Source organism: Bufo gargarizans, chromosome 3 (assembly GCF_014858855.1).
Source record: "Bufo gargarizans isolate SCDJY-AF-19 chromosome 3, ASM1485885v1, whole genome shotgun sequence".
NCBI lineage: Eukaryota > Metazoa > Chordata > Amphibia > Anura > Bufonidae > Bufo > Bufo gargarizans.
In genome coordinates this window covers 101537148-101560449 of record NC_058082.1, presented here as the reverse complement: position 1 = coordinate 101560449, position 23302 = coordinate 101537148, and the positions used below count along the sequence as shown (strand labels likewise).

The 23302-nt window shown below is 43.0% G+C and overlaps 1 protein-coding gene across 1 annotated transcript in view; it reads left to right on the top strand.

Annotated features, from left to right (window-relative positions):
* Positions 1-23302, top strand: part of NCKAP1L (NCK associated protein 1 like) — a 344253-nt gene that overhangs the window by 34712 nt on the left and 286239 nt on the right. The window contains exons 2-6 of the mRNA XM_044285109.1: positions 12980-13090; positions 14774-14866; positions 18193-18249; positions 18867-19009; positions 22204-22294. Of these exons, the coding sequence (XP_044141044.1) occupies positions 12980-13090; positions 14774-14866; positions 18193-18249; positions 18867-19009; positions 22204-22294 (495 nt within the window). The remainder of the gene's footprint in view (positions 1-12979; positions 13091-14773; positions 14867-18192; positions 18250-18866; positions 19010-22203; positions 22295-23302) is intronic.

Sequence of the window (23302 nt, the reverse complement as noted above, 5' to 3'; positions counted from 1 at the left end):
TAAATAATACATAGCAATACTGCAAACAATTGCGTTTCAAGTCTCCTAAAATAAATACATTAAGACTGTCCTGAAGTTTACAACCATATACCCCTTACATCACTATTGTGTTTTTTAAAAGAATGACAGGACACACCAGATAATGTTTCCAATGTCGGTCATTGGCCTGAGATCCAGTAATATGTTCAAATCTTCAGTTTTCGAGTAGCACAATCTACTTACAGTGCCCTAAGTTGCACATTGTACATTTCAATGTGTAAATCACATAAGTGGAACTACAGTTTATAACCTATTTAATAGGAAAAACTTTCTGCTCTGATGCAGATGGAGAAAAATAGTGCTTCCTCTATCAATGTACATTGTATTGGGATCAGTCACATTTATTAAACCATTTCTGTTTAAACCACGTCTTTGCATTATGAATTATGGTTCTGGTCTTGATATTCTGCACAAAAGGGAATAGAAAAAGGACTAGTTGCATACATATTTAGATTCCTATTTCCTTGCAAATATTCATAGGGGGTTCTACTGTCAGCAATCACACACACTCATTGCAATAAATCACATCAGTATCCACATTGAATCAATCTTTTAACCATATATACATTCTCTCTCATAGGATGCATTTGTGGAGCATGCTCCTTTTACCTACTCCCTTATAGGCAAATTTTGTACATGAGACGAGTCACAGCTAGATGCATGTAGGAGGGGGTTCCCACTGGTCGATTTCCTGTATTTTCATAAATACATCTACAGTAAAAAAGATAGTGATATTATAATATTGCATAGTGAAACTCAAGTTGATATCATTAGGTACCAAAATCACACAAATTGTCAGTATGCTGATGCCCTATGAGGAGGAGGTCATCTATGTAACGGCCATACCATTTCATGTTCCTAAAGTATGGACTGTTGACAAAATATAGATGACACACCTCTCAGAAAGCCCTGTACAGATTAGTCAAATAATGCAAAAAGTTCAGTAATTGAAATAATTTATTTTTGCCATTCTAAGGAGTAATTTACATAAATGATGGGATAAGGCCACAATGGACTTGTGTGGAATTCAAGTCAAGTGTCATGTACTTACCTGTTTGTGCTCCTGTGAGTCCGGCAGCACTATGGACCAATCAGGCTTCGTGCTGATGTCACATGCTTCCTGATGGTGGGCTATTTATATCTTCTGGTTTCACGCTGCTGTGTATTTGACTTTAGTATTTGGATTCTGATCCGGTCCTGGTTTTGCCTGTCTGGCTCTGACCTCTTTCTGCCTTACTTCTCTTTAACCCTCTAGGTTAGGTCCCTGCACTTAGCTAAGTTAGGGCATTAGTCATTTAGGGCAGATCTTGCAAATAGGTAGGGACCAGGCTTGGACTGGCCCACAGAGTAACAGGTGAATCCTCCAGTGAGCCCTGAACCAAGGTGTGTCCCTAGTCCACCACCCTCTGTACAACTGACGCACAGAACAGTACACTGATTGTACTACATACAGATAGACAACCTAACAATAACTAGACCTATCACAAGGGCACACTCAAAAATAAATACTAATAAAACTACAACAAGCAAAGGTGCAAATACCCAAAACAGAAACAGCCATAGAGTATAAAAATTAATTTACTTTATTGAATGCAATTAAAAATACATATATGGAAGTTTAAAAATTTGAAGAATCCATACAAGAGTAGGGAAAGAAATTCATGTGAGGGACAAACTCAATGCAGACAAGTAAACACATAGTATAAAGTGAAAATGCTGGACATATATAGTCAGGGGATCAGATGTAAACACATCCAAAAATGGACTGCAGTACTGCAAGCCGTGTTACGGGTGGGCTCCCCAGGATAAGAGCGAAGTCATGAACGAGGAAAACAACTCCACCACCAGCTGTTGCTAAAACAGAATTTTACTAAAACGTGGTAATGAACACAACCACAAATGCTGGGAACATACAATAAATTTACATACACCCAGCCTGAAGGGTGAGACCCTTGTGCTGCACAGCGCGGCGCAACCTGATGGATGCAGAAAGAAAGCGTGGTAATTTACCTACTAGCGGACACAACTAAACTGCCACACCCTACCTGTTATTACCCTAAAAAAACAAGAATAACTGTATGGGTGTGTGGTACAGGCTAGCCTGCGGTGCAGCACAACAGCTTTCAATCTTACAAAGCTCTACAGGTTCCCCCTCCCATAACTGGTGTTGTAGCATGTGCCTGAGTATTCCTCCTGAGCAAAATGCCAGCCTGTCTTGAGTTTGTGGGGACGTTTATCAGCTCTCCGGTGTGAAATGTCCCTTTAAATTATGGAGACCTTGCAATGAACAATATAAACACTTGTGGCCTGACACAGAGACCCTATTTAACCCTTTCATGACCAAACGTCATTGATGCCCCAGTGTCCAGGTCAAAATTTACAAATCTGACATGCGCCATTTTAAGTGGTAATAGCTTTGGAACACTTTTACTTATCCACGCCATTCTGAGATTGTTTTCTCGTGACACATTGTACTTCATGACAGTCATAAATTTGAGTCAATATATATCACCTTTTTTATGAAAAAATCCCAAATTTACCCAGAAATTTAAAAAATTTGCCATTTTCTAAATTTCAATTTCTCTGCTTCTAAAACAGAAAGTGATACCTCATAAAATATTTATTACATAACATTCCCCACATGTCTACTTTATGTTGGCATCATTTTGGAAATGTTATTTTCTTTTTTTAGGTCGTTACAAGGCTTAGAAGTTTAGAAGCAATTCTTAAAATTTTTAAGAAAATTTCCAAAACTCACTTTTTAAGGACTAGTTCAGGTCTGAAGTTACTTTGTGGGGCTTACATAGTGGAAACCCCCCATAAATGACCCCATTGTAGAAACTACACCCCTCAAGTTACTTAAAAACAATTTTACAAACGTTATTAACCCTTTAGGTGTTCCACAAGAATTAAAGGAAAATGGAGATGAAATTTCTAAATTTCACTTTTTTAGCAGATTTTCTATTTTATTACATTTTTTTCTTTAACACATTAAGGGTTAACAGCCAAACAAAACTCAATATTTATTACTCTGATTCTGCGGTTTACAGAAACACCCCACATGTGGTCGTAAACTGATGTAAGGGCGCACGGCAGGGCGCAGAAGGAAAGGAACACTGTATGGTTTTTGGAAGGCAGATTTTGCTGGATTGGTTTTCTGAACGCCATATGTTTTTTATTTTTCTACCAATCGTCTTGTGCAGGGGCTCATATTTTGCAGAAAGAGTTGAGGTTTTTATTGGTACCATTTTTGGGTACATAGGATTTTTTGATCATTCATTATTACACTTTATGGGACAAGGCTGTTGGCTGTTTTGGAACAGTTTATTTTTTATTTTTTTTACAGCGTTCATCTGAGGGGTTAGGTCATGACAGTTTTATAGAGAAGATCGTTACGGACGTGGCAATACCCAATATGTATACTTTTTCTTATTTATTTAAGTTTTACACAATAATAGCATTTCTAGGCGTTCACCTGACAGCAAAGAACTTTGGATTCTGTGGCTGGAGGTACATTAGGCGGTCACAGGATAAAAATATAACTGTCGGCCAGTACAGGCCCCAATAATTAGCAAATAGGCGTCAGGGCTGGTGCAATGTCACTCACTCACTGACAGACACACACACACACTGACAGACAGACACGCACTCAGACACTCATTGAATGACATATACATACACTCACTGACAGAAACACATACACTCACTGACAGACACACATACACTCACTGACAGACATACATACACTCACTGACAGACAGACAGACACACACTCAGACACTCACTGAATGACATACACAGAAACTCACTGACAGACATACTCACTGACAGACACACATACACTCACTGACAGACAGACACACACACTCACTGACAGACACTAACTGACAGACATACACCTACCCACTGAAACACACACACACACGGAAACTCACTGACAGACACTCACTCACTGGCAGACAAACACACACATATACTCACTGAAAAACATACACATACTCACTGACAAGCACACAGACACTTACTGACTGATAGACATCCACACTCACTCACATACACTCACTTACTGACACACAGACACTCAATGACAGACACACATACATTTGCTGACAGAAAGACAGACATATATACACTCACTCACTGACATAAATACACAGGCAGACACTCACTCAGTTAAACACTCACCTCCCTGAGGTCCTGTGTGGTGCAGCTCCTCAGTCCTCCAGCGTGCCGTTTAGTATGCCGGGGCCGGCATAACGTCATATTTCGGCAACACAGAGGGCGCACGAAGGAGGAGTGGCGAGCTGCTAGAACAGCCTCCCTTGCTGCCCGCCTCCTCTCCTCCGGTAATTTACTGGCAGAGCAGGCACCTGCCATAAGGGTAAGCAGATGCCTGCTCTGCCATATTTAAGAAGGACCTCCATCTCCTGGCCCCCCTGTAACGGCACTGGGGGCAGCTCAAGAGCCGCTCGCCCTGTCGCCCAGGGCTGCAGCCCCAGTCAGGGGGAGCCCACCAGGAAGGCCCCCAGCAGGCCGGCGCCCTAGGAGAAACCTATATGGTTGCGCCGGCCCTGATAGGCATTCACCTGACAGCAAAGAACTTTGTCATGAGGAAATTCAATCAAGCATGGTCGACTCGTCACATGTGTTGAATTCCTCCGAGATCCATGCCTCATTCATTTTAAGAAATGTGAGGTAGTCCACACTGTCGTTAGCTAGGCGAGTGCGCTTATTGGTCACGATCCCCCCTGCTGCGCTGAACGTCCTTTCGCACAGGACACTGGACGAGGGGCAAGCCAACAGTTCCATGGCAAATTATGCCAGCTCTTGCCACATGGCAAGCCTGTACACCCAGTAGTCCAGGGGTTCATCGCTTCTCAGAGCATCCACATCGGCCGTTAACTCAATGTAGTCGGATACCTGTCGGTCTAGGTGTTCCCTGAGGCTGGATCCGGAGGACGGCTGTCGATGGGTTGTGGTATTCAGTTCCTCATCTCGTTAGCCTCTCTCAGCTGTCATGTAGTTGGACTGATTGCTTCCCTTTAAATTCCTCCCCATAATGCTTTACTGGGCGGCTTATACTTCTTCCTGGAGTGTGTGTGCATGCTGATCCAATTTCCCAGTCTGCTACTAAGTTAAGTGCTGTACATTTATCTGTTATTTTCTGTCTGCTGGATCCCAGGTGACCCTGACTCCCTCCGTGTCTGGTGTAGGGAGCCGGTGGTCGTGTCCCCTCACTATTGTAGGGTATTCAGGTGTTATATAGTCGAGGTACGTGGCTATGCAACCATCCACCTTTGGGATTTTTGCATAGGCTGAGCAGCCAGGGAAAGTGCCAGCTCTTGTGCAGGGGTCTCCCTTTTGGTTCCTTAGCTTTGGATCCAGTGAGTCATATATGCATGTTGCATTGTCTTGTTTCCTGTACACCGTCCGTGACATTAGAAGCCGCCAAAACCGTCTCAAGCATGGATCCGGTTTCACTTTTGGCTGAACGCTTCCAGGGTCTTTCATTGGAGGTAGCTGATCTCCGTAAGACTTTTCCTCAGCTTCAAGTGACCGGTTCAGCTTGTGTTCATGGAGTTTGTTCTGAGCCTAAGATCTCGCTCCCGGATACGTTCTCCGGGGGTAGTGAGAATTTTGTGTGTTTTAGAGAGGCTTGCAAACTCCATTTTCGCCTTCTTCCCCATTCCTCTGGTGATGAGGAACGAAGGGTGGGGATCATTATATCGCTGCTCAGGGGTAACGCTCAGTCTTGGGCCTTTTCGCTGCCGGAGGGGGCATGGCCTCTCTGTTTAGTGGATGAATTCTTTTTAGCCCTGGGTCAGATATATGATGATCCGGATCGTATTGCTCTGGCTGAGTCTAGACTACGTCTATTATGCCAGGGTAAACAATCCGCAGAGATATACTGCTCAGAATTTCGGAGATGGGCAGCTGATACTGGTTGGAATGATGCTGCACTCCGAAGTCAATTTTGCTATGGTCTTTCAGAGGGATTGAAAGATGCATTTGCTTTTCATGAGAGGCCTATTTCCTTGGACTCTGCTATGTCTCAGGCCGTTCGTATTGACAGGCGTCTTAGAGAGAGAGGAGAGATATCTCCTTCCTGTCATACTCAGTCCCAGGACAGTGCAGCGGTCTCATTCTGTGCGCAGGGGTCTCGGTCGCTGTCAGCCCCTTCTGAGCAGGAGCCCATGCAGCTGGGGTTGATTGCTTCTGACAATAGAAGATTCAGCTCACATGGGAGGGTTTGTTTTTGTTGTGGAGGTATAAATCATTTGGCAAATGTTTATCCCTCTAGGAGATTCAGGCAGTTTTCTGCGAGTAATAAAGAAACAAACAGGAAACAATCTTTACAAAATGTTCCATCTGTTACTATTGGCAGGGTTGAGGCGGAAATTGAAGGTTTTCCGTTTGCTTGTAGTTCATGTTTTTTGTCCTGCCTGCTAGGATGGTGCTAGAGAGGAAGAGCATTTTTTGTGAGATTTTTGTGGATAGTGGAGCAGCTGTCAATCTCATTGATAATCAATTTGTGATAACTCATGGTTTCCAGGTGCGCACTTTGGGAAAGGATATTCCTGTTTTTGCTATTGATTCTGCTCCACTTTCTCAGAAATCATTAAAGGGCATAGTTCACAATATCCGTTTATTTGTGAGTGATGCTCATGTTGAGGATGTGTCATGTTTCGTCCTTAGCGGTTTGCCTACTCCTCTAGTGTTGGGGCTACCCTGGCTCACTAAACATAACCCCACCATTGATTGGCAAGCGAGGCAAATAAATGGTTGGAGTGACTTTTGCAGAGAGAATTGCCTCACGACATCTGTTTCTGAGGTTGCTACTAAGACTGTGCCATCTTTTCTCTCTGAATTTTCGGATGTCTTCTCTGAGAGTGGAGTTCAGGATTTGCCCCCGCACAGGGAGTACGATTGCCCTATTAATCTCATCCCAGGCGCCAAGCTGCCTAAATCTCGTTTATACAATATTTCCCAACCTGAGAGGATCGCTATGCGTGCTTATATCTCTGAGAGTCTGAGAAAAGGACACATACGACCCTCGAAGTCACCTGTTGCCGCTGTTTTTTTCTTTGTTAAGAAAAAAGATGGTTCTTTAAGACCTTGTCTGGATTTCAGGGAGCTGAACAGTATCACTATTCGTGACCCTTATCCGCTTCCTCTGATCCCGGACCTGTTTAACCAGGTTGTTGGGGCTAAAGTCTTTTCCAAATTAGATCTAAGAGGGGCATACAACCTGGTCAGGGTCAGAGAAGGAGACGAATGGAAGACGGCCTTCAATACCCCTGAGGGCCATTTTGAGAATTTGGTTATGCCTTTTGGTTTGATGAATGCCCCAGCCGTTTTTCAGCATTTCGTGAACAGCATTTTTTATAATTTAATAGAAAAATTTGTATTAGTGTATTTGGATGACATTTTGATTTTTTCTCCTGATTTCAAAACTCATAAGGAACATTTACGTCAGGTCTTGCTCATCCTGCGGGAGAATAAATTATATGCGAAACTGGAAAAATGTGTGTTTGCGGTTCCAGAAATTCAATTTCTGGGGTTTCTTCTCTCCGCTTCTGGTTTTCGCATGGACCCCGAGAAGGTCCGCGCTGTGCTTGAGTGGGAGCTTCCTGAGAATCAGAAGGTGCTGATGCATTTTTTGGGCTTTGCCAATTATTACAGGAAGTTTATTTTGAATTATTCCTCTATTGTTAAACCACTCACTGATATGACTAGAAAGGGGGTAGATTTTTCTTCTTGGTCAGTAGAGGCGCGTAAGGCTTTTTCTAATATCAAGGAGATTTTTGCTTCCGCTCTCATCTTGGTGCAACCTGATATTTCTTTACCCTTCATAGTTGAGGTTAATGCTTCTGAGGTGGGTGTGGTGTGGTTTTGTCTCAGGGTTCCTCTCCTGCCAAATGGCGACTGTGTGCCTTTTTCTCGAAAAAACTCTCCTCCGCAGAGAGAAATTACGATGTGGGAGATAGGGAATTGTTGGCCATCAAGTTGGCTTTTGAGGAATGGCGCCATTGGCTAGAGGGAGCCAGACACCCTATTACCGTATTTACTGACCATAAAAATCTGGCCTACTTGGAGTCAGCCAAGCGTCTGAACCCGAGACAGGCCAGATGGTCTTTGTTCTTTTCTAGGTTTAATTTTGTTGTCACGTTCCGCCCTGGAGTTAAGAATGTGAAGGCAGATGCCCTGTCACGTTGTTTTCCGGGAGGCGGGAATTTTGAAGACCCGGGTCCTAATTTGACTGAAGGTGTGGTGGTCTCTGCTCTTTTTTCTGAATTGGAGGCAGAGGTGCAGGCAGCCCAGTCAGAGGCTCCTGATCTTTGTCCTCCTGGGAGGTTGTTTGTGCCTCTCGCTTTAAGACACAAGATTTTTAAGGAACACCACGATACGGTCCTTGCTGGGCACCCGGGGGCAAGAGCCACACTGGATCTCATCGCTCAGAGATTCTGGTGGCCTGCGCTTCGTAAGTCGGTTGAGGGTTTTGTGGCAGCCTGCGAGACTTGCGCTCGTGCCAAAGTCCCTCATTCACGGCCATCAGGTCCTCTCCTTCCCTTACCCATTCCTTCCCGTCCTTGGACACATCTGTCCATGGACTTCATAACGGACCTGCCTCGTTCCTCGGGGAAGACTGTGATTCTGGTGGTGGTGGACCGTTTTAGCAAAATGGTGCATTTCATCCCTTTTCCTGGTTTGCCCAATGCTAAGACGCTGGCGCAGGCATTTATTGATCACATTGTCAAATTGCACGGTATTCCTTCAGACATAGTCTCTGATAGGGGCACGCAGTTTGTTTCCAGATTCTGGAAGGCTTTCTATTCTCGCTTGGGGGTTCGGTTGTCATTCTCTTCTGCTTTCCACCCGCAGTCGAATGGTCAGACAGAGCGCGTCAATCTGAATCTGGAGACATATCTGCGCTGTTTTGTGAAGGAGAATCAAGAGGATTGGTGTTCTTTTTTGTCCCTTGCTGAGTTTGCTTTAAATAACCGTCGTCAGGAGTCCTCTGATAAGTCACCATTTTTTGGTGCATATGGGTTTCATCCGCAGTTTGGGACTTTCTCGGGAGAGGGTTCTTCTGGTTTACCTGATGAGGACAGATTCTCCTCGTCTTTGTCATCTATTTGGCAAAAGATTCAGGATAATCTAAAGAGCATGAGTGAGAGATATAAGCGTGTGGCAGATAAGAGACGTGTGCTTGGTCCGGACCTGAATGTTGGTGATCTGGTGTGGTTGTCTACCAAGAATATCAAATTGAAGGTTCCCTCCTGGAAGTTGGGTCCTAGGTTTATTGGGCCTTACAAAATCCTGTCTGTCATCAATCCTGTTGCCTACCGTCTTGATCTTCCTCAGACTTGGAAGATCCATAATGTTTTTCATAAGTCCTTATTGAAACCTTATGTTCAACCCATTGTACCCTCGCCTTTGCCTCCTCCTCCGATTATGGTTGATGGGAATCTTGAATTTCAGGTCTCTAGGTTTGTGGATTCTCGTCTTGTCCGCGGTTCTCTTCAGTACCTTGTTCATTGGGAGGGTTATGGTCCTGAGGAGAGGATGTGGGTCCCAGTGACGGACATTAAGGCCTCTCGTCTCATCAGGGCTTTCCATAGGTCCCATCCTGAGAAGGTGGGTTCTGAGTGTCCGGAGTCCACTCGTAGAGGGAGGGGTACTGTCACAACCAGACAGCTGAGAAGCTCTGACAGAGGCCTTTCAGAACCTCCTCCTTGAGTTTTCTTTGTTGTGGTATTCAGTTCCTCATCTCGTTAGCCTCTCTCAGCTGTCATGTAGTTGTAGTTGGACTGATTGCTTCCCTTTAAATTCCTCCCCATAATGCTTTACTGGACAGCTTATACTTCTTCCTGGAGTGTGTGTGCATGCTGATCCAATTTCCCAGTCTGCTACTAAGTTAAGTGCTGTACATTTATCTGTTATTTTCTGTTTGCTGGATCCCAGGTGACCCTGACTCCCTCCGTGTCTGGTGTAGGGAGCCGGTGGTCGTGTCCCCTCACTATTGTAGGGTGTTCAGGTGTTATATAGTCGAGGTACGTGGATATGCAACCATCCACCTTTGGGATTTTTGTATAGGCTGAGCAGCCAGGGAAAGTGCCAGCTCTTGTGCAGGGGTCTCCCTTTTGGTTCCTTAGCTTTGGATCCAGTGAGTCATATATGCATGTTGCATTGTCTTGTTTCCTGTACACCGTCCGTGACACTTCCCTAGTTTCCAGCAATACAAGCCACATAAGATAGATTAGTAGGAAAAAGAGCATAAGGTAGTCTGTATGAGAAGCCCTCACTCATCCATTGTGTTTCGCCAATAGCTTCGTCAGCTGAATAGAAAAATAATAATAAATAAATAAAAAAAATATATATATCCATAAAATCAAATAATCAATCAAGTGCACCTGTAATTACCTCATTACACCTGCAGCACGCGAGACCGACATGATGCACGCTCCTAGGAGAATTATGCAAGATGGCACCCCAAATCTCACGAGAGGACAGACGTTGCAAGTGTATAAGGGTACCATTTGCATGTTTGGCGATATCCAGCATTAAAGGTCTATAAGATCTTGCACCTACATAGCACTAGTCCAAGATGAACCAAAGTGGGACAACATCCTCCTTAGGGAAACAGCACAAATCTGTGGGATATGATCACGCTGCAGTCCCCACATGCCTGGGTGCCGCAGTGTAGTGATCTCCCACAACGCATCCAGGTTCAGTCATTCACTATATTACTCAACCACTTGGGTGGTATTTGGCTATTGTTGCCCGTTGTCTCCCCCTCCCTTCCTTTCCATGGGGGAAGGGTGAGGAGGGTCTCGGGATAGCCGTCTTTGTGATCATCTCCCTTAGTGGTTTTGTTCACTACTAGAGATTGCCTTGAGGTTCGCCTGGCGGTCGTTTAGCGGCTAACTTTACGCATTCGCCGAACATGGGAACACATGGCGATATTTGCACACGCCATATTTTTTTGCATAGCGCTGAACTTTTACCCATGACACATCCATCAGTTGGGACAGGACAGCCAACTGAGACGTTTCAGCACATGGACACACCTCCAAACCTATAACAAAACCCAATCTGGCACCCATTTTACATTATGTGTTTTTGTTTTAGGGAGAGATTGCATTTTGGAGCAGGGACAGTTAGGGACACCAAACGCTAGCTAATAGGGCCACAAAAGTCCTTTTAAGGACTGGTATAGTTGTGCTATTGATAGATGTGATATAGAGGGGTGTGATATACTTATTTTATACTTTCTAATATAGAAATTATATTATAGTGTATTTGCATTGTGCAGCAGTTGTGTGTGGTTCTGATGCGATACCACAGAAATTGCAATGGGTGTGATATACCTGTTGCCCCCCAAAAAACTGCTTGAGGGCTGCGATATACCTTCTTCCACAAAATCCTGATTGAGGGGTGCTATATACCTGTTTACGCCAAATACTGATTGAGGGGTGCTATATACCAGTTTTCACCAAATACTGATTGAGGGGTGCTATATACCTGTTTCCGCAAAAAAATACTGATTGAGGGGTGCCATATATCTTCATCCACAAAATACTGATTGAGGGGTGCTATTGCTATATACCTTCTTCCACCAAATACTGATTGAGGGCTGCGATACACCTGCTTCCACAAAATCCTGATTGAGGAGTGCCATATACCTGTTTCCGCCAAATACTGATTGAGGGGTGCTATATACCTGTTTCCGCCAAATACTGATTGAGGGGTGCTATATACCTGTTTCTGCCAAATTCTGATTGAGGGGTGCCATATACCTTCTTCCACAAAATACTAATTGAGGGGTGCTATTGCTATATACCTTCTTCCGCCAAATACTGATTGAGGGCTGAGATACACCTACTTTCACAAAATACTGATTAAGGGGTTCTATATTCCTGTTTCTGCCAAATACTGATTGAGGTGTGCTATATACCTGTTTCTGCCAAATACTGATTGAGGGCTGCAATACACCTGCTTCCATAAAATACTGATTGAGGGTGCGATATACCTGTTTCTGGCAAATACTGATTGAGGGGTGCTTTATACCTGTCTCCGCCAAATACTGATTGAAGGGTGCTATATACCTGTTTCCGCCAAATACTGATTGAGGGGTGCCATATGCCTTCTTCCACAAAATACTTTTTTTGTGAGACACCTGACATCCTGACACCTGACGTCCCAGAAGCCTGCACCCTGGCTCAAGTCTCCAAGTTGGTCCTGATTGATGAGCACCAATGTGAGAGTCTATATCGTGAGACTCTAGTTAAGTATATAAAATCCCCTGACAAACCGGTCTCTGTATCACTGACTGGGGAAACGCTGCGTTGGGATATTTTTGGGTTATATACCTACCAATATTGATTGGTTTAGTCTACTAATGGTACACTTACATTAGTCTGCCCTATATCCCAAAAGTAATAGGGCTAAGTATGGTGTCGCACTGCGACATGCGACTGCGACAGTCGCAAAAAATCTATTCGAGATGGATTTTTCTGCGACTGTCAAGTCGCAGCCCCAGCATGTTGCATGTCGCAGTGCGACACCATAGACTACCATTATAAAAATTGTCGTGCGACATTGGTGCGACAAAATGTTGTGTGACAAATGTTGCAGTGTAGTTGTGCCCTATGTGTCAACTTATTGTCACTTGACACATGTCGTCATCTAGACCTAGCCTAAAAGTTCAGGAAAGGGGATGGAGACTCCCCTAATTATATGTTCTGGCCTGAGTCCATCAGTGTAATAAAACAACAAATCTGCTGCTTGGGCTAGAAAAGGCTATTTCAACTTTGAAACTATTATTTGATATATTTTGTCATGTTATACTGCACTGCTGGTGAAGATTTTAACCATCTCTCCATATATATCCATATGTTTTTATTTATTGAACATAAATGTTTTGTATCTTTTACAGACATGCTCAGATGCCAAGACAAAACCTCCATTTTTCACAGATAAATCAATGGAATCTTCTATAAAATACATCAGCAAGAAGTTTCCAAACATTGATGTTCGCAGCAGCACGGTAATTACCTAGTGATATTGTCTATTCTCTAGTACTGCAGTTTAGTCCAAGCTCAGCCACCTTCACATGAATGTTATATACCATACTAATAATGGAGGGCTCTGATCTTAATTTCACACATACTGTATAAATGCCCAAAACATGCCATAGTAGTCATGAAAGAGAAAGAAAACAAACACAAGACCGAGCTGTATGAATCCCAAGGGTAAACCATCAGAATTCTCTTATTAAGTTCTAGAAGGACTTTTCTTAAAGGAAACCATGGCAATGCAGTTCTATCTGCATGCAGCATGTCATAGAGCAGAAAGAGCTGAGCAGATGGATATATAGTTTTATGGGAAAAGATTCAACCAGACTTGTAAATTATATATTCAAACCTCAGCTTTTTCTGTGCTTAGGAGTCATGTAGGTGGTCCTACTCACGGACTGACAGCCTTTCCTGTATGCTTAGGCATGCAGTTAGCTGTCAGTCACTGAAAAGACCACCTACATGACTCCTAAGCATAGAAAGACTTGAGAGAAATGAATAAATTACAAGCTTTGAAGAATCTTTTCTAATAAAACTATATATAAGTATACTCAGCTCCTCCTGCTCTATAACATGTTCCCTGCAGATTGCGCTACATTTTCATGGTGACAGGTTCTCTTTAAAGAAAAAATAATAATAATCAGTTCCCCACAGTCAGTGCCACCATCAGGACAATACAGATGGTGCTGATTTCCGGGACCCAAACGAACCTACAGGCTTCCACACACCCACCACCCTCCAATTGCTGCATGAGGGCTTTGAAGTTTTACATATAAAATTGATGGGTCATATTAATAGGCAGTGATATACAAACCTGGTACCCACCGTAGTGTTTTTTAAATCCACATGTTTTTAAATCCACATCCACAGACCCAAATTAGTATTTTGTTCCCCTTCTTCATGGACGCACTAAATATGTGGCATACATGTGAGGGGCTACATAAAATCATATTACCCTTCTTACCCCAGCCTTATTCAGATGCCGATAAAATGCACTCCATATGGTACAAAATGGACATAGTGTGGAGTTTGAGGGCCCTGACTATTTGATTATATGGGGCCAAGATGCTTCTGATGACAACTCTGTTGGTATGCAAATTTAAAAAAAATCTATTTTCTGATTCATGGGCCTGTTGGCAGATATGCATGGACTGTTGTCACCATGGAAAATGATTCATCTCATGCAGATAAAAATACAGTACTTTGTAACCAGTACAATAGACATCAAGAGGACCTGTCACCTCTCCTGATATGCCTGTCTTAATAAATGCTGCCTTGTATACCCCATGAAATAGCATTTGTGTGACATTCTTTCTTAGAACTCTACATTAAGCTATCCTATCCCTCTGTTATTCCTGTTAGAGGTTTATGAATAAAATGACAATCGGGTGTTACTATTCCACTTGTGAAAGCGGTGTGTCACTACATAGTCTGATACTATCAGCACTGATTGGACAGTGTCAGAGTTTGCAGTATACAGTATCAGGAGTGGTAGCATGTCCACTGTAAGGAATACCTTTGTATTAGTGGTCAGAATAATGATAGAAATAGCAATCACAGCACTAGATAACATTGCATTGCTTCCTAATTGAAAAATGTGGTTACATTGTCTGTAAGCAATAATAATTTATATCTGTTTTCTTTCCTGAATCCAGCAACATCTTGGACCGGTGCACAAAGATAAAGTTGAGATTGTGAAATACTTGACTGGTTATTATGTGACATTTTTGGATGTGATGGAATTTAGGGTAAGTACTGACTGATATGTACATGGGGGCTTTAAAAAATAAATAAAAATAAAGTGTTTTAGATCTTTGGTTAAGTATACTGTTCTATTACCATAACAAAGATTGCTTCTACCTTGGCTGACAACTTTGTGTCACATTTCCTTATGCGAACAGAGTTCTGCTTTGGAGTAATATTTATTTGTGTTTACGGGATAACGTTCTGTTTGGCCACATCATACCTTCCCGACATGCAGTATAATTATGGATCATTATTAGTATTTCTCAACAATTCAAAGATTTTTTTGTTACGTTGTTTCCTCTTTATAATAATATCGGCAGAAAATGTTTGTTTGTATTCCTTACTTCTCAGTTTGGTTGTTTTGGTTGTACAAGAAAGGGGTTATATGACATTGGAAAATGGTCTGTTGTTTACTTCTAGAAACAGCTCCACTGCCCATAGGTTGTGCTTTGTGTTGCAGCTCAACCACATACAAACACAAACCCAAAAATGACCCACAAAGAAAAGTGATACTATCCCTGTTAGGAATAAACATAAAATAAAAATCTACCCTATTTGGAATGCCACACCTTATTAAAAAGAAACTAGTCACATTGGGTGGTGTGCCATCTGCAGGCTGCATGGTATAGAGCAGGAGGAGCAGACCACTCCTATCAGTGTCTGCACAGTCACACAGAAGAGCATAAAGTAGGACCGCCCACTGGACTCCTAAACATAGAAAGAGCAGAGGTTTAAATTGATACATCGTTTCTTTTCCCACAAAACTATATATCAATCTGTTCAGCTCCTCCTTCTCTATAACATGCTGCCTGCAGGTCGGATACTATGTTTAACTCAACACCCTTCTTATAAAGTGTCAGTGTTTTCATAAAACTTTTGCTATGCCACCAATACATATCAAAGATTTTGGCTGATGGGGACCTAAGTGCTAAGACCCCCACTGATCACTAGAACAAGGAGAGAGATGCATTTGCAAATCACACTGTTGGAGAGAGAGCATGATATGCGAGCGCTTCTCTCTCTTCGTGTTCTAGCAATCAGTGGGAGTCTCATCACTCAGACCTCGACTGATCAAAACTTTTGATATGTCTCTATCAGCATTTGCACATTACTACAATATAGACTAATTGCCAACTGCATTAGCAGAATTTTTCTCAGGAGCTGAAATCATGCAATATCACATCCCCTAGGCTTGCACAAAATGACCTTAGTTAGTTTGTAGCCCAGTTAAAATCAGTATCAATTGTATGTAAGTGCAACTGTTGGTTTTAGAAAAGAGAAAATGACACGGTCTAAAACTGCTGTGGCCAGAAGACAAATGGGTGCTCGCTGTTTGAAGTTGTGCAAACGTAGGCTGAACTATAATAATAACATGGAGAATAAGGTATGCGCTCACTTGAATGTAATGAAACTACAATTTCCTGCATGGCTGCCTATAAGTAGACAGCCTGCAGGTAGATGGACTGATGCAAACAATGAAGAGGCAACAATGCTTGCACAAGCATTGTGGCCCCTTCAAATGGCTGATCGACATGGATGTCAGGAGTTAGACCCCCTCAATGATCTGATATTGATGGCCTATCCTGAGGATTGACCATCAATATTCTGAACCCATATAACTACATCAGGTCCATGCACTGGTAATTTTGGTAGGAGGAGGGGGGTCGATTTATCAGTGGTCCTCTTCCTTCTATACTGCCAGTATGTCTATTTGAAGCCACACCAGGATCGTGGACATATTACCTTGCTGTCCAGGGGACACAGCCAGTATCATTGTCTGTGTGCCCCGCTCAGCCAGATAGCCCAAGCTCCCTTGTGTTTCCCATGATGAGCTTTATACTCCTCTTTAAGCAAAACATGCATATAGAGACTAGGCAGGAGAGGGCTCACTAGGGCGCATCAATTCCAGGGTTAGGTTCCTGATTGTGCCTGGTCACGGGGGTCTGTGATCGGGTCACCTAGGCCAGTGTAGGTCCCTGTAGGGCAGGGGTGGCCAACCTGAAGCTCTCCAGCTGTTGCAAAACTACAACTCCCAGCATCCCCAGACTGCCTTCAGCTATCAGCCTACAGCAGGGCATGGTGGGAGTTGTAGTTTTACAGCAGCTGGAGAGCCACAGGTTGGCCATCCCTGCTGTAGGGCATTGTTAGGGCGAGCTAGCCTAGTATCCCTAACCCTGTGTTCAGCAACTGTTTTCAGCCTCTGTGTATAGACATCATCTAACACTGGTGAGGCAATCGTTGCACCAAGGAGCATTTCATCGGAGCAGTAGGACCACCTGGTTACACAATTTTTGGTGCCGCCGAGCACCTTGTTCAATTTAAGTATGTTCTGGCCACCCAGTGCCACAATTATCTGTGGGGTGACCTACCTTGCTTCTATATTGTATTACATGTGTACATTCTCCAATTATCTTGGGGCCAATTTTTTCTAATTTTTGATTTATTAAAAGTTACGTTTTATTTTGATCACTTATTCCAATTTGCTGAACCCATATAACCCCTATAAAATGAAATTCACATCTGACTGTTTGGTAAGAAGTTTTCTGCTTTGAACAATCCCCTTTTTTCCTTTAGAAAGGTCCCTGGCAATAAACTCATCATAGGCTGTCAGCGGTCATGAGAAATGGAGCATTACATAACTGGCATTAGAATCAATGGGCTCTCCTTGTAATGCACTGAGGTGCAGGTTCCTCCAGAGCAAAAAACATTCTCGGTAGTCAGCATCCACTTAGACTTATAGATAAGCGTCCTGACTGCGAGACCAAATCTTTTAGCTAAGAATTCCCTAATAAGATATTAAAAAAATGTTTCTTTTAGCTAATGAACTCATATTCAGATATTTTTCATCAAACTCTTCCTTAACATTATTGGGTTATTTTATTTTATTTGAAGATAGCCTTTACGTGTTCAGTGTGAAGATTAGAATTTAAATAATAATGATAATGAAGATAATGTTGAGGTTTGAAGTTGCAGTCTAATGGCGGATTCATACCACACAATTTTCGGGCCGATTATCGGAAACGAACATAAGTACAAACACTTTTCATGATAATAGGCCCATGTAAGGGTGCCGCAGATCACCAAATGAATATCGCACCTTCTGTAGAGACGTTTTCTCCATAGACTTAAATGGGGTTGTTAACATAAACAGAAAATGTGCACCAAAATCTGCAACAAAAACTTTATAAAAACTGCACCGAAACTGTGAAAAATAGTGTGGATTTATGTGCTTTTTTTGTGCGGTTTTGGTGCAGATTTAATGTGATTTTCTACATACAAGTCTGCACCGTGTGCAGGTACCCTAATACTAATTGTTCTCTACCTGCAGGACCATGTATATGAGATGTTGAATACAATGGATGCTTGCCAGTGTTATTTTGACATCGTAAGTACAAGTTTTTCTAGTTTTTCATAAGCAGCACCATTAAGGATGATTATATAAGAGCTCCTAATTTAAAATAATGATGTAATTTTCTAAAATGGAGCTGAGAGTATTTGTCGCTTTTCCTGGCATGCAAGGGAATCAAGCTGCATTTACGGAACTGCGGGGTGCAGGTAAAATTCACAGTGTATGATCAACACCAAGTCATGCTGTGTGAATATCAGAAATGGCTGCAATTGCTGCTTAATGTTCTAAAGTTTTTAAACTCACAACTCAAGCTGCTGCACACAAACATTATATCATAACAGCTCACGTTTCAATTTGCACACCATTTCATTCTTTATATTTTTGTTGCTTGAATGTTTAATGCTGACTTTAGATGCAGCCAAAGTCAAGCCAGTCACACTTCAGAGATGTGTACTGTATATGACTGGCTTCTAGTAGACAATATGGTGCCACAAGGAGACTTCATGTTGTGACAACTAGAGTACCCATGCCTCTCTAGACGTGGACTTGTCAAGTTAGTTGCAGTAATTGTTAGAGTGAACACTTTTCTATACTACTGTATATTGCGGTAACCATTAGTTTTGCACTGATTTTTTTTTCTCATGATCTTGCAGAATATAAATTACATCTTTACAAAGAATTATCTAGACCTGATAGTGACATACTTCTCTGTAATTCTTCTAATGTCTCGGATTGAAGACAGAAAAACACTTATTGCTCTATACAACTGTGCTTTTGAGATGCTACAAGGCCAAAGGTAGGTGGCACAGTATAAAGCAGGCATGGCCAACCTGAGGCTCTCCAGCTGTTTTAAAACTACATCTCCCACCATGCCCTTCTGTAGACTGATAGCTGTAGGCAGTCTGGGCATGCTGGGAGTTGTAGTTTAACAACAGCTGGAGAGTCTCATGTTGGCCATCCCTGGTATAAAGGAATAGTATTTTATTTGTCCCTATTAATGTTCTTCATACGTCATGTGTGACTGTTTCCCTCTGGCCTCTGTCAGGACTGTGGTATTTTTTCCATAATGGTTTAATGTCACATTAGGGCTACTTTCACATCTGCAGCAGGCATTCCGGTATTCTTTTCTGGCAGAGCAACAGAATACTGGAATTGCTGTATCTGTCATAGCCAGACTCTGTCAGGACCCAACAGATCCCATTCATTATAATGGGGTCTGCTTGGTTTCTATCATGAATTCTGCCAGAACAAAAAAACGCTGCCAGCTGGTATTAATGCCGGAAACCTGGCGGACCCCATTATAGTGAATGGAATCCGTTGGGCCCTGGTCATGTCCAGCTAAGTGTGATACGACAATTACGGTATTCTGTTCCTCTGCCAGAAGAAAATATCAGAATGCCTGACGCAGATGTGGACAGTATTTTGGAGACTATGATTGTATATAGCAATTTACTATCACTTTTCGTTTATTATTTTCAAGTTTCTTTCATGCAAAATTTTAAAATAATGATATTTATTAAAAAATTTCTTGTTACCCTTGATTGAAATGCTCTATACTGTATGTCAGTAATTTGATTTCCCCAGTATTTAACATTCATAGGACCGGCATTTTAGACACAGGTGTTAATAAAGGCTCTGTGTTGGCGGTTGATCCTCCAAAGTTATGAAGAGGCGCAAGCCTCTCTATAACTTCGGCACATCCAGCGCCAGTTCTGAATATAAGACAATTTCCGAGCAGTCTTGCATTTAGACAATTTTCTACGCCTTAGGCCTCATGCACACGACCGTTGTGTGCATCCGTGGCCGTTGTGCCGTTTTCCGTTTTGCAGCCGAGACCGTGATCCGTGTTTCCTGTCCGTCAAAAAAATATGACCTGTCCTATTTTTTTGACGGACAACGGTTCACGGACCCATTCAAGTCAATAGGTCCGTGAAAGAACACGGATGCACACAAGATTGGCATCCGTGTCCGTGATCCGTGGCCGTAGGTTACTTTCATACAGACGGATCCGAAGATCCGACAGTATATTCTAACACAGAGGCGTTCCCATGGTGATGGGGATGCTTCAGGTTAGAATATACTGAAAAACTGTGTACATGACTGCCCCTTGCTGCCTGGCAGGTGCTGCCAGGCAGCAGGGGGCAGACCCCCCCCCCCCCCTGTTTTTAACTCATTGGTGGCCAGTGAGGCCGCCCCCCCCTCCCTCCCCTGTAGTTAACTCATTGGTGTCCAGTGGGCCCCCCCTCCCTCCCCTGTAGTTAACTCATTGGTGTCCAGTGGGCCCCCCTCCCTCCGCTGTAGATAACTCATTGGTGGCCAGTGGGCCCTCTCCCCTCCCTCCCCCTCCTAATTAAATTCGCCCCCCCTTTCATTGGTGGCAGTGGAGAGTACCGATCGGAGTCCCAGTGTTATCGCTGGGGCTCCGATCGGTAACCATGGCAACCGAGACGCTACTGCAGTCCCGGTTGCCATGGTTACTTAGCAATTTGTAGAAGCTTCATACTTACCTGCGAGCAGCGATGTCTGTGACCGGCCAGGAGCAAGGGGCAGCAAGGGGCAGTCATGTACACAGTTTTTCAGTATATTCTAACCTGAAGCGTCCCCATCACCATAGGAACGCCTCTGTGTTAGAATATACTGTCGGATCTGAGTTTCACGATGTAGCTCATATCCGACAGTATATTCTAACATAGAGGCGTTCCCATGGTGATGGGGACGCGACGCTTCAAGTTAAAATGTTCGGGTGTCCGCCTGGCCGTGCGGAGGCAAGCGGATCCGTCCAGACTTACAATGTAAGTCAATGGGGACGGATCCGTTTGAAGATGACACACTGTGGCTCAATTTTCAAACGGATCCGTCCCCCATTGACTTTCAATGTAAAGTCTGGACGGATCCATCTGAGGCTACTTTCACACTTAGAAATGTTTTAACAATATAATGCAGACGGATCCGTTCTGAACGGAGCCACCGTCTGCATTATATGAACGCAAGTGTGAAAGTAAAGGGACTCCTGACTTTACATTGCAATTGCACCATATTGTGTCAACGTCAAACGGATCCGTCCCCATTGACTTGCATTGTAATTCAGGACGGATCCGTTTGGCTCCGCACGGCCTTTTTTTTCATGTCTGTGGATCCTCCAAAAATCAAGGAAGACCCACGGACGAAAAAACGGTCACGGATCACGGACCTACGAACCCCGTTTTTGCGGACCGTGAAAAAAAACTGTTGTGTGCATGAGGCCTAAGGGTACTTTCACACTTGCGGCAGGACGGATCCGACAGGCTGTTCACCATGTCGGATCCGTCCTGCGGCTATTTTGCCGTGCCGCCGGACCGCCGCTCCGTCCCCATTGACTATAATGGGGACGGGGACGGAGCTCCGGCACAGCACGGCGAAAGCCGCCGGACTAAAAAGCCTGACATGCAGTAATTTTGGTCCGGCGGCCTTTCGCCGTGCACCCCAGTGCTGCGCCGGAGCTCCGCCCCCATCCCCATTATAGTCAATGGGGACAGAGCGGCGGTCTGGCGGCACGGCGAAATAGCCGCAGGACGGATCCGACATGGTGAACAGCCTGTCGGATCCGTCCTGCCACAAGTGTGAAAGTATCCTAAACCAGGCATAGATAATGATGAATGAGATGGGTCTGTTCCTACAATTTTAGATCTGCCGGGAGTGGGGCTAACCATTGCATTGCCATCTGCGCCTGAAATGCACCTAATTTAGGCGTATTTCAGTATAGTAAATGAGCCCCATAGTTTTAGACGCCACTCTTAATATCCTCTACAGCTAGCAGTGGATCTGCTGGAGTTATGTAGAGTTATGTATAGGTGTATTTCTGGTTAGTAAATGACCCCCATAGTTGGTACACAGAGGTTTTTACTCTTATGATGTGAAAAAAGAGAACAGAATTGTTGGGGAGAATACTGCGCTCGCAGATGCATTTTATGTTGATGTGGCTGGATTTGCAGTATTTATTTTGCTTTACAGTGACCCATCATATGCCCGTCTTGGTCAGATGTTAGTGGAGTATGATAACCCCTTGAGAAAGCTGAGTGAGGAATTTGGACCTCATACTAAGGTGGGAGGAGTCAATGGTATTTGTTATTTTGATGTTTTCCTTTAAATAAATAAAACAAGGTAATATTTTACTATAAAAGTATATTCTAGATGATTGAAACACTGCCTAATCCTATAAATAAGACTTGTCATTCCACAAAGAATGTGTCATGATTGCATCCTGTTGACCATAACAGCATGATATTGGTGTATAAATAATACTTAAGCCTTCTATACGTCTTTCTTCTCTTGTGTGAAAGACTTGCCTGTTCATTTACCATAACTAAAACCTAGAAACAATGATACTACCACATAACCAGGGATAGATTATTACACAAACTTTAATAAGTAACATATTCTTTTTTTTAATTCTGCTTTAAAGGAGTTGGCCACTTTTTTGTTACTGTTAATCATTGTGTTTGAAACATGACTATATGACACTTACTAATATAACCTTTCTATATTTCTTAAGCCATGCCCCCTTGTTTGCCAAGTTTTGTTCATAAAATGGCTGCAGATGGAAGGTCATATGACCAGGCAAATCTTCTCCATGTGAGGTCTTCTCTATTCAAATACACTGCCCCTGCCATCTTATGGACAGGACCTCTGTGAGACAGAACAAAGATCTAATATACAAGGGGACATACCTTATGGAATATGGAAAATGGCACATCATTTCAACAAAGGCTATATTAGTAAGTGCCATATTGTCATCTTCCATACACATTGGTAACAGGTAGCCAAAAAGTGGCCTATCCCTTTAAATATAAAGTGATTAGTAAATGTTTATGATACATAACTATCATGTAGTACATATGATTTCTGAGGTACAGTACAGACCAAAAGTTTGGACACACCTTCTCATTCAAAGAGTTTTCTTTATTTTCATGACTATGAAAATTGTAGATTCACACTGAAGGCATCAAAACTATGAATTAACACATGTGGAATTATATACATAACAAAAAAGTGTGAAACAACTGAAAATATGTCATATTCTAGGTTCTTCAAAGTAGCCACCTTTTGCTTT